Below are 16,353 nucleotides of genomic sequence, written 5' to 3'. Positions count from 1 at the left end.
GGAAAGCACAGCTTAGCTAGCAGGCACTGGCACTGAAAGAAGCACTGAACAATACCTTTCTGTAGAAGTTGAGTGTCGTGGTCCTTAGCCATCACTTAACTAAGAGAAAGCAGCATGGGATTCCCCATGATGACACATGTTGGGGCTCCATGCTTGGGGAGGGAGTGACATCTGAAGTTATATTGCTTTACTCTAGTGCTGACAGAGTAGCACAGAAGCAAAACAAATATGACACTAGTCAGGACCTTCAAGTGCAAGTTGTTTGTAATTTAATAACTTTGCTTTTGGTATTTCTCATTGACAAGGATGTCCATGTTATTTACAGAAGTTATTGATGCAGTTACTGCAGATTTGTGTTTATTTGTCCTTAATAATTTCTGTGAAGAAATTATTTTTACTTTCTTGCTCTCTCTCTCTCTCTTCCCCCCTCTTTCTTTAGGTTTCCAAATGGCTGATCCTTTTTTATATAATACTGGAGAAAGATCCAAATATGGGTGCCTTGGACATGAAGTACAAATTGAGCACATCAAGGCATATGTTTGTGGACCATCTTTTTTCACAGACAAAGCTGTGATTGTGGTTCATGATGTATTTGGATGGCTGTTCCCAGACATTAGATACATAGTCGATTTGATTGCAGGTCATGGATACATGTAAGCAACTGTCTTTTCTATCTTTTAAACACATTGATAGATCATCAAGCCCAAAGCTAAGCATGGCATGTAATGTTCCTAATACACATAGGGCAGCCATACTATTCCAGTCTGAGTGAATAAAAATGCAGAGGGGTGAAATCAGCCCACCAAAGCTACTAAATCTGACCCATCAAAAGTGGCTCTACCTGATCACAAAACCACAAGGAGAACCACAAAGTGCCACTGTTTATGTTTATGTGGCAGCCTGAGTGATTAAAAGATAAACATTGGTATATATCTTTAAGTCATCTAAGCTGATTTCAGAATCAAACCTTTTGCACAGTTGCTTTAGCTTTTACTAGCAAAGAAATATATATGTGTTTACAGAGAATCAGAAGCTTTGCTTTTGTACTAAGTATATCTAGGGAAATAATGAGAGTTTGGGTTTGTGGTTTTCTTTTTCTCTATAGAAAGATGTATATCTCTAGTTCTGCTGGTTGCCAGAACAGGATGAGTAGGATGTGATTCACATAATAAGCATGTAGATGTGAACTTTGGAGTAGAAAACACATTCGGAGACATTTAGACATCCACAGATTCTCCCCATCTGAAAGTGAAAATTTACTTGATTCCATGTCTTATACAGAACCATCTGCCCAGACTTCTTTAAGGGGACAGACCCCTGGAAAACTACTGATCACTGGGCTGACTTTGCTGACTGGATGAAACATCATGATCCTATGAAAGTGGACAAGTAAGATGTATTTTTGTACTTGAATTTTAAAGAGCATTCAGCAAGTGAGAGGAATTTATATGAAATGTGCAAAATGCACCCCAAAGCAGGGCAAGCTGGCTGACACACACAATTACTTACTCAGCAGTTCTGTGGTTCTGAGCACAGTTTTGGCTGGGATTTGGAAAGGAACATCTGCTCCATCCATTGCTCTGCTTATTGTCCCTCTCTTGTTTTCTAACTATGTAGTACTGGCTGCCCAGGCTCTTAGCCAGTGTTTTGCAAGCTATGAAGTACCCATCACTGTCACCCACAAGTGCTGATTCTGCCTCCTGTTCCTCCAGATAAAGAGGAAAACTCTTCTGCTCATGTTATCTGCCAGTTGTCACTTGCTTGTGTTGCTTTTGCCTTGTAGGTAATGATGATCTTCTGAGCAGTGCTAGATCAACATTTGCAATACTGTCCAAAACCTAAGATATTTTTGATCAACCATACTCCTTTTCCTAATGTGAAATAAAAGGCCCACTGTCTGTAGAGCTGAGCAGCACCTCTAACAAGGCTTCCCTGACTTATCAGAATTACAACGCAAAGATGCTGTTTCTTCAGCATCTGTCACCACAGCCTAAATCTTCAAAGATGACAGTGAGGCAGTGACAGCCTCATCATCAGCTATCATCTTGTAAGACACAAGTTCTTCTGACCCTTTAAAAGCATCACAGTGGTCACAGCCTAACTTCCTCAGTTCTCATCAAAGGTTTCAACTGTATAGTTGAAGAAACTCCAGCCAAATGAGAGAAAAGATCAATGACTTACATCTGTAAAAATCATCCACTCCAAAGAGTGAGCAGATAGGCGGGCACTGTCATAAACAATTAAGACCTCAAGGACATGCCTATGCTGTCTTTTGAGTGTTCTCTTGTAGCTGCTCTCTAGGTCACATCCATTGTCGTTTCGGAGCACAAAGACCACAACACATCTACAACTTAATAACCCTCCAAACAAATCCAGTCTGAGAGAACTCATCCATTCGCAGCACACACACTACAGGCCCAGGACGTGGTGACTGATTGTGTCACTCTTGTATTGCTTCTGTCAGCCTAGCCAAACCTGTGATGACCATAAAACCAGGCAAAACATTTGAAAATATAGTTAGTTATTAGTATATGAAGTCTGCATTTAAAATTAATTTACAACTCTGTAGATAATAAAAAAAAGATAAAACTCTTCAGATTTAAGAAGATAGCAATTAAAAAAATAATTTACCTGCTCTGGCCTACATTAAAAACAACAGCCATATTTTTTTGCATTATGCCTCATGCAATACATATTGTTTTAAAAACATTATACTGACAGTTTAATTTTGAGTAATTGCTACTTTAGTAAGTATTATGTGGGCTTGGTAGGATATTTTCATATTAACTCATGCAACAGGAATGACATACATAAGAAAAGTCTTTAAATAGGTGGACTCCATAGAGATTGCACAGCAAAGCTTATCTGTTCCTGCAATCCATTCTAATTGCAGGTATGTCTTGCCCTTAGTTGTCCTGTCCTAGACAAAGTGATTCAATTAAAAATTTGCTTCTTTTGAAAACAAGGGATCAGGTCACAATTCAGGTAAGTATTTAAGTACCTACACCTGTACTTCCCTAAACTAGGACCAAAGATGTCAACTCCCATTTAAGAATAAAAGCCATGGCTCTGGGCTGAAATGTGTTCTTTAAGTATTCTCTGTTCTAAATGATTGTGGATGCAGATATTAAATCATGTATCTCTTTTAATTTACTCTTTAAATTGTCAAATATTGATTCTGTACTATATTCCTTAGTTTACTTTTGTTTATATGTCTTAGGGAAGCTGATGTTGTCTTGAAGTATCTAAAGGAGCAATGCGGTGCAAAGAAGATTGGTGTCGTTGGGTTTTCCTGGGGTGGAATGGCAGTACATCACTTGATGCTGAAAAATCCTCAATTAGCTGCTGGGGTGTCCCACTATGGTAGTGTAGAACACATGAAAACTTATATGGGCTTGCATGACTATGCATAGTTTGTAACTCTATTGCTTTGTAACAATTTTTGTTATCTCAGAGGTCAGTTGTAGATTTTAATTATGATTATTGCAGCAATAGTCTATATTAGTATTAAAATTAAAGAATGCTGTTAACCAGAGGGGAAAAAAGTTTCCTTTTGCACAGTAATTTTCTAATATTTTTGTTTTAGTGCATAGAGTGGGGGGCTATATTTTCCAAGTGCTTTTTTCCCCATCCAAACAGAAACTATCCTAATCTACAAAATGTACATAATGAGTAAAGTAGAAATGTTGTGTTTTAACTTGCCATTTATTTTGCAAGAACATTAACCTCACTAACAGTCTTTTTCTCAAATACATCATAGGCATAATTAGGGACTCTGAAGAAAGATACAATTTACTAAACCCCACATTTTTCATTTTTGGTGAGAAAGACCACACTATTTCTTTGAATCAGGTAAGCTGTTGTACTGGAAATGTTTTGGTTTTCTTTTCTTTTCTCATAGTTCTTTTATCCCACACAGAAATCCTAGCTTGTTTGCAACCACTTTGGGATATGAATATCAGACAGGCTAGATTATTTTGCTTCCATTTCAACTTCCCCACATCTTGTTTAGGTTATTCAAAGCTCCTTTTTAAGGTGAGATATGGTTTAAAGACCAGGCATTGGTCTTGGAGTGGCTGGACAAGCAGAGCATGAAACTGGGCAGGGAGATCCAACTGATATAAGCCTAACATAAAAAACTTGATACACAACTATGGATGAGAGAACTGGTAGTTAAACCACTGACTTTGCAGAGTTAGTGCAGTAACATGTTAAACTTAATCTCAGTTTAGCAACATAGACTTAATCTCAATTTAGTAACTAAACTGTGATGGACCACCTGATGTGGGCCAATGACTAATTGATTTTGGTGCAAGAGAAGAGTGGGTATAAATGATGATTACAACTTGTAGACTGTGTTTTGGCTCCCAGCTGCCATTTATATTCTGATATAAACACTACTGTAAGTATAAATTCTTTCTCATCAGTGACCAGGATAACATACCACCTTTAGCATAGTTGTGCACAAGTGGGGTCTAACTGGTAACTGTCTATGTGCTCTGGAAACACAGAAATAAATCAGTATTTACTTCAGTGTGATTCAGTATGTTGATCTGTATGTTACACATGGTCTCCTCTGCTCAGGAAAACAAATAATTCACTCCCTGTCCCCTGTCTATGGTGAAAATATCTTTTTCCCTGGGGGCACAATTTTCATAAATACATTTTTTCTACCATGCACTGAAACTATGCTTTTTTCTCCTGAAACTATATCTCTGAGTAGATTGTATAAGAAAACAAAACATACCAGAAAACCTGCATTAAAAAAAATGTAATCAAATCCTCAGATATATGTTTTTTCTGCACTAAGCAGGAAAGGGTTCTGTGCAAAAAAAAAAAAAAAAAAAGTGAACATGAAATGAAATTAAAATGCTGTCTCTAAGCTGCACAATGGGTATGACTACACTTGCAGGGGAAAATAAGTGTCTGTTCTCCTATTTTCTAACCTTTTAATGGAAATTAGTGCAAAAATGTGTCTACAGATATATATGGGTACATAATCATAACATTTGTATGTGTAAGCATATTTATACTTATCAAAAGACTGTGCAGAAGCAGTGTCTTTTTGTTAGAAACAACAGCAACAACAATAAAAAGGCAAAACCAAACTGTGTTTTCTTAAACTCTGTCACTAAACTGGTCAAAATATTTCAGTTTTTTCAAGATCAGAACTTTAAATTAGGTTACAAGTCTAAGTCTCTGAATAGAAATGCACTGGCTCCATTATGGCATTGAGAATTAGCAAACCATCTTGCAGTAACTGTTGAGCTTCTTAGATTCATGTCTGCTGTTAGAAAATGTTTCAGTCTCATATTCTTTAAGAGGGGGTTCTTGTCTGTTGAGCAGCAGATAGTATGTCAGATGTGACAGTGGAGAAAAGAAAAGATGTAGAGATATGAGAAAAGACAAGTTTGGCAAACTAAAAAAAAAAAGAACCCAACCCCACAACATAATGGAAAATGCTTTCTTTTACAGGTCACCTTGTTGGAGGAGAAACTGAATCAGTACTGTAAAGTTCCATATAAAATTAAAGTTTATCCTGGACAAGTTCATGGGTTTGCACAGTTGAAGCCAGAAGATATGAAGCCTGATGATAAACCTTATATTGAAGAAGCTAGAAAGGATATGATGGATTGGATCAAAATGTTTATTTGACATAAGCATAAAGTAACACTAGGCTTCAATTTCAGAGAAGAAGGGGGAAATTATCTCCAAACTGTCATAAAAAAGAACAGGAACGTTTTTAATTTATAGCTCTTAATTATTTTTTACAAGTGTTACAGAAGATTGTGAAATCAAAGTTGGACTAAAGGCTGATTAGGCATTAAAAAATTTATTGAATTTATCTTGCTTCGTATTTGCTTCATTCTTCTGCTTTATGACATCAATAGTAATGCCACTGTTAATCCATTTGTCTTGGCTGGTGTGCATCACTTCATGGTGACTTTATTTTGGTATGTTGAGTGGTGGTGATGGTGATGATGACGGTGGTGACATGGAAATACCCTAGTTTTGCACATTGACATTTAAAAAATTTAACTACAAAGCATTTATCTCAGAAATGCTGCTGTATTTAGAAGAACTTCCTACGCATGAAACAGCACTTGGCTCTGTTAAGGAGTTAAAAAGGAATGATGTTGTTAGGAGGCACCCTTCAAGTATTCCCTTGGAAAAGTTAAGAAGGGCACTTCTACTATTCCTTCATCAGCATCAAGACAAAACATAACCAGTCCATTCTGGCTGTGGAAGTAACCCAGGCATGAAAACAATGGAGTCAGTGGGTTTAGTAATGTGGTCCAAACTGTAATGATCAAGCATAATACTGACAAACAGGTACACCCATTCAATCCTGATTATATGACTTGCTTTACTTAATATCCTTTGTTCCTCTCTTCTCCTTAGTCATCGTTATTTCCTCCCAACTCCACAACACATCAACAACATTAAACATCCTTGTTTACTCTTACTGAACTGGCTCCAGGTTTGTTGATCTGCTCTTGACACCACTGCTGTCCCTGACCTGCTCCTTCGTGACCTCAGAAAAATCCTCCAAGTATTGTGGGTTTGTGAAAGCAGTGCCATAATCTGTTTCATATGATATGAGGGGTGAGCATGATTAAATGTTTGCTAATGAGGAAAATACAAATTTGAGGGAGATGGGAAAGTAGTGTGTCTGCTATAACTTGTCCCAAACTGGAAAACACTAGTTGTGTTGCTGGGGTTAAAAATCTGTTTGAAGTAGACTAGTAACTTGCATTCTGTGCACAGCAGCTTTCTTCTGTTTCTTTTCCCAGCACAGCTTCTTAAAAATAAGCATTCAGTGGAGACCCTCCTTAAATGAAGCTGTGGGATAGCCTGCCTCTTCTCCAAATCCACTGAGGAGGGTGTGAAGGGTGTCTCCAGCAATGCTAGGCATCCAGGCTCTCTTGCCATTAACAGCACATGGACATGGGGCCATAGTTTCCAGAGCCCCTGAGAAGTTGTTCCCAGGCTTGTTTGGTTGACTTTGATTGTCGTGGATGCCCTGACCTCATCCTAGTTGATTTCCCTCTGCCACCATCTCCCTTACTCAGTGTAAACTTTTTATCCAGGTCCTTAAAATTTCTGTTGAGGCAAGATTGCTCACAGCTGTAGAAAGGGGAGGATGGTTTGCCTCGAGAGAAAAAGGAGTTTTCTGTGCATTATGCCTCCTGCTCAGTCCAGGCAGAATGCCAGGTGAGATCTGATGCAGGTAGCTATCATAGCTAGATTTTCATCACTGCATTAAAAATACAGTGGTTAACAGCTTCACAGTGATACTAGCTCCATGAAATGTCCACAAGATGGGGCACCTCTCCTTGATTGTCACGAGGAAGACTTTTTAAGGGGTTTGGATCTAATTAGAATAATCAAGCATTCTCAAAGGTCCATGACAAATCCTGCATTAACGTTACACCACTGTCAGAGGAAACCTGCCTTCCTAGAAAGTGGGAAGTTGTAGCAAGCAAAGCTGTCGAGTGTTGTCTCTGCATGCTGCAAGGCACTACATCCTGCTGGATTATGACAATGGGTGGAATGTCACCTCCTCCTTAAAACACTGGAGTTATTCAGAGGGTGCCCCTGGTTGCAATACAAAATCGTCATGCCCTGCAGTTTATTTTGCCCTACTGAGTGTTTATTGGTTCATTTCCTGTGTATGGCAAAATCAGATTGCCTTGGGATATCATTAAAACCTGATAAACCAATGAGCTGGAAGAAGCATGATTTGAATTGTACCCTGAGGGTATTCTGTTTGTGCTTGCTTGTGATGAGTAAGATCTTCATGTCTTGTACAAATGAACAGAGTTACTGAGATGCTTAAGGGAATTTTAACCATGACAAACAGTATTAGTTCCACAATGCTGTTAATCTCCTTGCAATTTTGGTATTTAATCTTGATTGGTGAAATAGTGCAAAATCCCATTAAAGTGACTCAGCAAACCAAAACTCACTTGAGAGACTTGGGAAACAAATGTATATCACTGAAGAGGTAGCATTCAAGGAATATCAACTAGTAAATCTGAACTGCCATTCAAGCATTGCCAGCGCTCATTAAAGGTAGGAGAAACCTCTGCTATAGTATGCACTATTGTGGAGACCAGTTTGTCCAGTTTTGTGTCTGACATTCCTGTCACTTGAAGATCAGAATTCATTGGATGACAGTCAGTCGCTACCTTGATGACATGCCATAGAGGAAGTGGGAAAAGGGCTGATGATGTATTTCTGAGCAATGGGAAGAGAAATAGAGTAAATAGAGGTATGAAGAAGGTACAGAAGTGTTTCAGACTAGAGCTCTTGAGTCTTCTACCTGATTCTGTGCTGACGCTGTAGCCCCAGGCTGTTGTTGGGAGAAAACACAGATGCTGTCATGCTATGGCCACAATACAGGAAGTTCACAGGTGCAATTCTGCCTAAACTGGGTCTTGCCAAAATGGTTTTGGCATTTATTTTTATTTTCTAGGGGGGAAGTACTGGGGGGGGAGGGGCATGGAGGGGAGAGAGGCAATTCTGTGAATTGCCTAAATCTCTAGACTGGGAAGGGTAAATCAAAGCAATGTGACTGCCAGATCTGGGTTGTAAATATGTCGTGTGCATGCTTGATAAAATGTGACAGTGTCTACAACGTCCAAGTGACTGCAAAGTATAGAGTCTTATTTAAAAAAAAACCCAAACACACACACAAAATCCCCCAAACCATCCCCCCGCCCCCTCAAAAAAAACCCAACCAAAACCCAAGGCATGACCAATTTAAAGTTGTTATGAAATGGACATTTTATAAAGTTTTAAAAGAAAAGGCAAAAGACATGGCAATGCAGCTGATTTCTTGGGTGGAGATCAGACCTGAGTAGGTGATATGTTAAAAGTATTTTTGTGGCTGAGCCATGAAAAGTTTGAACTGTGTTTCATTTGAAATTTGAGAAATGCAAGAGTTGATCTTACCTACAAGTGCAAAGAACTGATCTAAACTGCAAATCTCAGATTCTAAACTAACAACCTTCTAAACTAACCCACTAAATTTATGGTGATTGAATTACATATTGGTGAAATTCAGAATACAATTAATAAGAAAATATTAAAGTCCAAAGTTCCTGCAGTTTTTATTTAAATGTATTTTATCTGTCCTGGAAAAATTGTACAGGGTGCAAGGAGAAAAAGATGCCTTTTGTTCATGATCTGCTCAATATCTGTAACAATCCCTCCTGTGAAATAGTCTTCAGTACTTCTGAAAAAGTGTATCCGTGTCAGTTTAATTAGTACTTTTTACCATGCATTCACTCCATTTAAAGGAAGATTATGATGTCAATTTTGACATACTGGCAGGGATAGCCTGAGGAGCACAAGGTGATTTACACATTTTGGTGATACATTTATAAACATTCTGCCAGTCATGAAACTTCTAAAAAGACTTATTGATCCAGCCTGTTTGTTGTCTTTATTAAAACTTGGCAATGCCACTATTCTTGTTTAAATACAGCTCGTGTTCTAACATGCATTTTTAAACAGAGTTATTTTAAAAGAAAGAAGTCTTTTACATTAATAGAAATAAACTTTTGTTGACACACTGCTCAGATGAACTAATTATAAAGGAAAAAAACAGTTGGCATGGTAGAATTGCTCAGTTACACAGAGTGGCTTTGAAGTCTCATGCCTTTGCTTTGTCTGAGATTTGGAGAGGGTACTTCTGCTGCATTTGTAAAGCAGGCAAAAATGCAGTCTAACTGTCCAGTTAAACTCTAACTGCATCTTTTGGAGATTATGATTGCAGAAGGCCAGGAGATGAGTTTTTCTTTCAAAAAAGGCACTGTTGAGAAACATCCTTAAAGGGTGTCAATCCTTAGTTCTGGAAACCTCTTTGTGTATCACCCCAAAGCCTGTTTTCTTGTGAAAAGAGCATGACTGGTGTGAAGAGGCAAGATCTGGAGTAATTTGTTTTGTTGCTCACTGTATTTTCTTGGGTTTGTATCATTTACCATGTTACACACATTTGTAACAGAGGAACTAAAGAGGGGAGGGAGTATCTGAAGCCTGTGAAAGGTCATACTTGACATCTGCTTGAATTAATTAGAAAATCTAGAAGGGGATACATGGTTAAGATAGATTCCTCACAAAAAATAGCTGAACATTGAAGAGTGCATGTCCTTTTTATTACCAGCATGCTGCCTCTCACTTTAGTAAGGGGACCAGACAGACCAAGGAATATCATTCCAGTGTATGTGTTTACAGGCAAAGAGTGACTAGCTTTTGTTAATAAGTAAACACTCTCATTTTGATCAGTTAAGAGCTGTGACAGAGATAGGTTAAACATCTTCTCAGACCAAGGTATTAAAAAGACTGTGTATGACCACTTGCTGTTTGGTGGAGGGGGAAGAGCAGTTAGCTGGGTTTAGTTGGGTTTAAAAAGATGCCACAGTGGCCTGTTCAAAGGAACAAAAAAATAAACTGAGCTGGAGGAATTCTTCTGAGAAGACTTTTAGGTCGTATACTTTTTGGAAACCTTTCTTCACTTGAGGGGAAGTGGAGTAATTTCCAGTTTGTCTTATAAAATGTAGACCTGTAGAAAAGTCACACACCTCTGGTGTACAAGGGTATGTTACATGTTCAACACCAGTCTATTCCTCTGACCACTTTCAGTTCAGATCACATAGTGTGTAACTCAGAGAAAACTGTCTGATGATTTACCTTCTTTGAGTTGATTTATTAGTACTTCTAGAGATGTAAGTTAATGATGGGTTCCTTGAGAAATGCCTGTAGGCAGCAAAGGATACAAGGGACCAGCAAAGTGCATGTAGGCAGCAGCAGCAGCCTTGGATTCCCCATGGGAGAAGGGGAAGGGGACAACACACAATGAAAACCTGAAGGGAAAAAGCAATCAGAAAAGCAACATGCTGCTGGTAGTCTTACAGGCACAACAGTAAGAGACTGCCAGGTGCCAGCCTGTAAGGAGAGGCTGTAAGACCACATGAGAGGAATGGTTATATGTGTGGGGGCATGACATGGAAATGTAGTTATCACATGCTACATTACTCCAACCACAAAGGTAGGAGTGGTGGACTGACATAAGCCCTTTTTCTGGCCTTACCACACTCCTAGGTTATGCTGATTGATCTAGAATTCATGAATACTTATGGAAACCAGAGAGGGCTACTGTCAGGAGCCTGTTTAAAACAAACACTTCTAACCTTGCATTATCAAGTAGGTATTACTAGATGTCTGGAGTACTGCATAAAGTCCTATGTGAAGTTCATGACCAACAATCACAGGTGTTAACTACAAATAAGTTATATTACTGCTTGCCCTTTTTGCTTTCCTGCAAATTCCTAGATGGCTAGTGAATCAATACCCATGTGATACTGGAGACAGGTTTGACTAGGGAGGCCGTGGGCAGGAAGTGCAAATTGAGCACATCAAGGCATATATTTGCAAACAACCTGTGAGCACCGACAAAGCTGTGATTGTGATTCATGATATATTTGGGTGGCAACTCCCAAACACCAGATATGTGGCTGATATGCTAACAACTAATGGATACGTGTAAGAAATATTCTCCTCTTGAAAAAAGCCCACTCTTTATGATTTCTAGTCTTCAGCTACAACTATTATTCCCATACATGAGAGGAAACCGTTATCAGGGTGGTCTGAGTGATATAGTTCCATAATACAAAACCATAAAGGAACGTTACTGTGAAATGTTCATAGTACAGCATGTTTCCTTCATACTTTGTTGTTTACAGAAGTGACTGCACACATAGAATATGTAGAATGGTGAAAACACAATGCTGTAAAAAGTGATTCTGATAGTTTTCTCAGCAATGTTAGATGGCTTTTAAAAATAGTGTGTATTTTTAGAAGTATTTTTAAAAATACAGTCATTCAAGCTAAATTGCATGGTGGGATTAAAAAGAATTCTCATCAATAGAAATATGCATGAATGTCATATGTCTGAAATAGGACATTGAATATAGAATACATAGAATAAACCCCTCCTCCCTGCTAATCTTTAATCCTCATATTCAGTGCCCTACAGCAGTTGCATTCCAAAATGCAGCAATGCCTTGCAATAACTGCATATGCTGCAAGGTGCTTTGTTGGCAGCATACATTACAAGCACTCATGTAGGTTTGGGACTGGCTTGCAGTTCCAGAAAAGGAAACCTCTATCTAAACCTGTAGTAGTCTGGTTTTGAAAGATGGTGCTTTTAATGCTCTCAGTCTATGGAGTACAAGGGAAATCAGATGTCAGCAGACTGTTGCCATGTGGCTGAGATCTGGCTGTGGAGCTGAAAGGAGCTCTGTGTTTCTACAAGATAAAGGTACTACTTTTGTGTTGAATGGGTTTTCTGACACAGTGGAACAAGGAATTTGGCTAAAGTCTGCTCTTTGTTACTGTCTTTCCTGAGGACTTGACACCCTGTATTTGGCTACATGAGCTGAAATATGTTTGCCATGTGACTAAATGCAATCATTCTCATGAAAATGCATTAATGAGACTTGATGTACACCTTTCATGCTGTACACGATACCAGCAAATCACTCCTGTGATGCTTCCTTATTACAGTAAGAGTCTTCTCAGTCAAAAGTGTCTGATGAGTTGTTTTTCTGCCATGCCACTTTACCTCCTGTACTTTCCCCCTGTGATTCTTGCCATGTCATACTTCTTTTTGCAATACCTTCTTTCCCTCCACCTCTACTGCTAATACTGCAATGGTCAAGGGAAGAAGGCTGGTGTTTCTTTTGCTCTAGGCAGAGGAGCTGAGAGTTTTCAGGCAGCAGTGTCTGAATTAAGAGAGAGTGTGTTTTCCCTGATGGCTTCAAGATGCTGCTCAACTGATGCACCAATGCTATTGAGGGGAAAATAGCTGGATTTTTCCCTAGTGCAGTTTGGGAAGAGAAACTATGAGACCTGTAATTCAGAGAGACATTAAGACTGCTGACTTGCAGTACCTTGTGAGGCTAGTCTGAATGAGGAAGAACCTGTGTTCTACATGGGCTTGGGAAGGTTCCCTTTGAAAGCCTTTCCAAAAGGTCTTATCCAAAGGCTGTGTAATTTTGCCCATACCTTTTCAAACACAAGAATGCTATAGGTGTCAGATTTTTTCCACAGGAATGACTGAACAAATTAAAAAATATTGACATGCTAGCAACATATTTCAGCCTGCTTTAGGCCAAATTGATCCAGTCATTTTACCAGGATCATTAAGATAAATATGGTGTCTGAGGAAGGAGAGAGCTAAAATCATTAATAAGTGAAAGATGATCACAGTTTCCTAGAGACCTCCATTGCTTGCCTGTGGGCTTGGACTGGGAGAACATACAGCAGCATCTGCAGATGACCTAATGACGGCAGCCTTCAGAGTCTTGTTTCCTTCTGCATGAAAAGACTATATTATACGCAAGCGACTGCACCACTGTGACTCTGTTGCTGGTCATGCAACAGATTTCAGCTAAGGTCATCCCAAGAAAGGGTTTGATCACCCCCATTATGGAGCAAGTCTTTAGTACTCAGTGGCCTGTTACTGTACTTCCCTTTTTCCAGTTGCCAAATGATGTCCACGGTAAAACACGCTTCCCTTTCCTCCCACATGTTTTCCCTTCGCTTGTTATTTGCTGACCTCAATCCATCAGATGTTTGACTTTTTTGTTTTTTTCCTAAGTCACAAGTAATACTCATGATGTGCTCTGAAGTAAATAACTATTTTAAGTGATTGTCTTTGTTTAAATGGAACCCATTAATGACAGATTTAGTTAAATGGTATTATGTCATATGCAGTATCTAAAGCTGTTGTAGTCAGGACTTAGAGCGGCCAATGTTTACAAATATATCTGTTGCTTTACAGTGTAGAGGTTAAATTATATACTCAAAAGAGATAAAATACTAGGGATAAAAATGTTCATATCTTCCAGATTTATAAAAAACCCCATATTTTAGGTAGTTTAGTCACGGATGAGAGCCTGTTCATATACTTTAAAACATTTTCTAAAGCTCATAGGCATTTCTGTAGAATAATTGCCAACGATATTTTAAAGCATTACTTTCTCAGGAAAAAGAAATTAAAACTTTGTGCCTGAATAGAAAATTTCCATGTTAAGAAGGTCCAAAAATATCTCAGTGTTTGATTAATCCATTCAATGTTGATTTTTTTCATGTGTGTCTGTGTGCAGAGCCATCTGCCTAGAGTTTTTTGCAGGATGAGAACCTTGGAAGCCTTCTGATGACTGGCCAAGGTTTGATGACTGGCTGAAAATTCCAGATGCCATGAAAATAAACAAGATGTCAGGGAGCTGGATATCATGTTTTTTACTGCTGTCAGATCTTCCTCTTCCCCTTCCCTCCTTCCCTCCCCGCCTTTTGTTTTGTTTTGGGTTGTTTTTTGAGATTGGATGCAGCTAATCTGTCAGTGAAGGTGGCCTTTCACAATGACTCCTTAGAAGGGGATGGAATAAGTGACCTTTTGTTTTTTCTTGAACAGAGCTCAAGGGCAATTCTCTCAGCAGTGGCTTAGCGAAGAGTTTTGTCATCTGATGTTGATAATGTAAACTGCAGGTGTGGAAGGTTACTGGGCTTAGAAATTTGGTGAGAAGGTTATGGGAGGCATTGCTGAATCATTTTCAGAGAGTTCCAACCTCAGAGAGGACAGTTGTTGTGGAAACTTTTTAGTTTGTTATCTGTCCCCTCTCTGCTGCAATGGGAAGGAAGAGTTGGGCTCTGTCTGGCTTTTCTTACAGGCAATTTAGGTTTCATGTGTTAGCTCCAGTGAAGACAGATTTTTTTTGGCACTTAATATACTCCTGTGTGTATTTGCATGTTGGTGGATACTGTATTTGTGAGGCTGATGTATCAATGGCATGCATAGCTCATGTTCCTCCAGGGGCCAAGAAACAGGGGCTGAAAATACAGTTTTGACATGATATAAAAGGCTTGACTGCTACCTCTCTTCCAACAATTATTTCTTTTTATTGCCTCTGCATGGTGACACCTGCTTCAGGGGTAAATGAGTATTTTCAGTATACGGTATCTGGGCAAGGGGTATTTCAAGCTGCACTGTAAATTCTGAAAATATCCTCCATGCTTGTTACATTAACTTTCCTGCAGCAAATATCTCAGATGCTAACTTGGATTTATTATTAGCATTTTGACCGTCTAATAAATAGTATTCCCTAGAGAGGTTTTTACTGCATTTTCTCTATACACTGGCAAAGGAAAAATTCATCCAGCTTCTCAGAGAATTGTAAGGTTTTTAAACTTTGATGTAGGTATTTAATCAAGCATCTACTTTCCATCCCTTTAGTTTCCTTCACGGTATGTTATTCATGTCGTGGGTTTTTAGTTCAATCCAGTTATTGATTGCCCTCTCTCTGGTAATTTCAGATTAGCAGCTACTAATATTTGTCTGGAATACTGGTTTATTTAAAATATTTTATTTATATTATTTAAAATATGTCAAACAAAATACAGTAGAAGCAGGATAAGGGGACACATAAACCTATCTTGATTTTCTTTTCATATTTTCAAATACTGTTTTTACTATAGGTGCTTAATTTGTACTTGTTTGTATGTTCCAGAGAAGTTCATGTTGTCCTTAAATATCTAAGGGAACAGTGGTCATTTTTTTTTACTGTGATGGTGTTGCTGTATATCACCTGATGAAGACATACCTGGAGTTAAATGCTTAATACTTGAAATAAACTATCCTGGTGGTAAATTGTTCAATTTGTGTATTATGGACACTGTCCACCTGATTTTTACGTAAAACATAACTCCAAAATGTAGGGATGCAAATACATTGTTTGCTGAAGCTCATTTTGAGAGGCTACTGCTTTTTTGACTTGTACCATTGTGGCAGATGTGTTTTTAACAGATGACATAAGTAGACATATCTTTTCTTAAATTTGTGGTTATTCAGATGGGGTCCTACTTCCTCAGATTACCTTTGGTTCTCTGAAACTCTATAGATGATTTCTTGGTCAGTTTAGGAATTCAAAAGTACAATGAAATCTGCAGACAGGGCATTTTAATGTGTAGCTTGCAACCACGATTGCTGCTTAAATAAGAAAGGTATCTCGTTATGTAATTTTCCCCTTGATGATTCAACAAATCAGTCCATGTTGCATCAGCTCAAGATTGCGTTTACCTCAGGACCAAGCCTCTGTCAGCAGATAGCAGTAGCTTCATGGGGAGTTTCCACTCTCACTCTGCCTCATGGCAGCCAGCCATTCTGGGGATTTCTGAGTTGGATGCTGCCACTGGAGTGGTGTGTTGAATGGCCATGGATGGACCTAGCCTTTCTGCATTTGCCAGTCCCTTTTTGAACTTGCTTGAAACACTGACCTCCAGCCA

General features: G+C 38.7%; 1 protein-coding gene across 1 annotated transcript; it reads left to right on the top strand.

Moving 5' to 3' along the window:
• Positions 1-447: 447 nt before the first annotated feature.
• Positions 448-5,684, top strand: LOC104299263 (carboxymethylenebutenolidase homolog). The gene is made up of 5 exons (XM_009899414.2): positions 448-653; positions 1,282-1,389; positions 3,221-3,363; positions 3,761-3,852; positions 5,476-5,684. The coding sequence occupies exons 1-5, from the start codon at positions 448-450 to the stop codon at positions 5,653-5,655; spliced, it is 729 nt and encodes a 242-aa protein (XP_009897716.1). The 3' UTR covers positions 5,656-5,684.
• Positions 5,685-16,353: the final 10,669 nt, after the last annotated feature.

This window comes from Dryobates pubescens, chromosome 9 (assembly GCF_014839835.1).
Source record: "Dryobates pubescens isolate bDryPub1 chromosome 9, bDryPub1.pri, whole genome shotgun sequence".
Classification (NCBI taxonomy): Eukaryota; Metazoa; Chordata; class Aves; order Piciformes; family Picidae; genus Dryobates; species Dryobates pubescens.
The sequence above is the reverse complement of the archived record's forward strand: the minus strand, read 5'-3'. Positions and strand labels throughout refer to the sequence as shown.

Coding starts and splice junctions, on each gene's coding strand:
- LOC104299263 (XM_009899414.2), top strand. CDS start 448: ATGGCTGATCCTTTTTTATATAATACTGGAGAAAGATCCAAATATGGG. Junction 1,390..3,220: donor GATCCTATGAAAGTGGACAA/GTAAGATGTATT, acceptor TATATGTCTTAG/GGAAGCTGATGTTGTCTTGA. Junction 3,853..5,475: donor ACACTATTTCTTTGAATCAG/GTAAGCTGTTGT, acceptor TTTCTTTTACAG/GTCACCTTGTTGGAGGAGAA.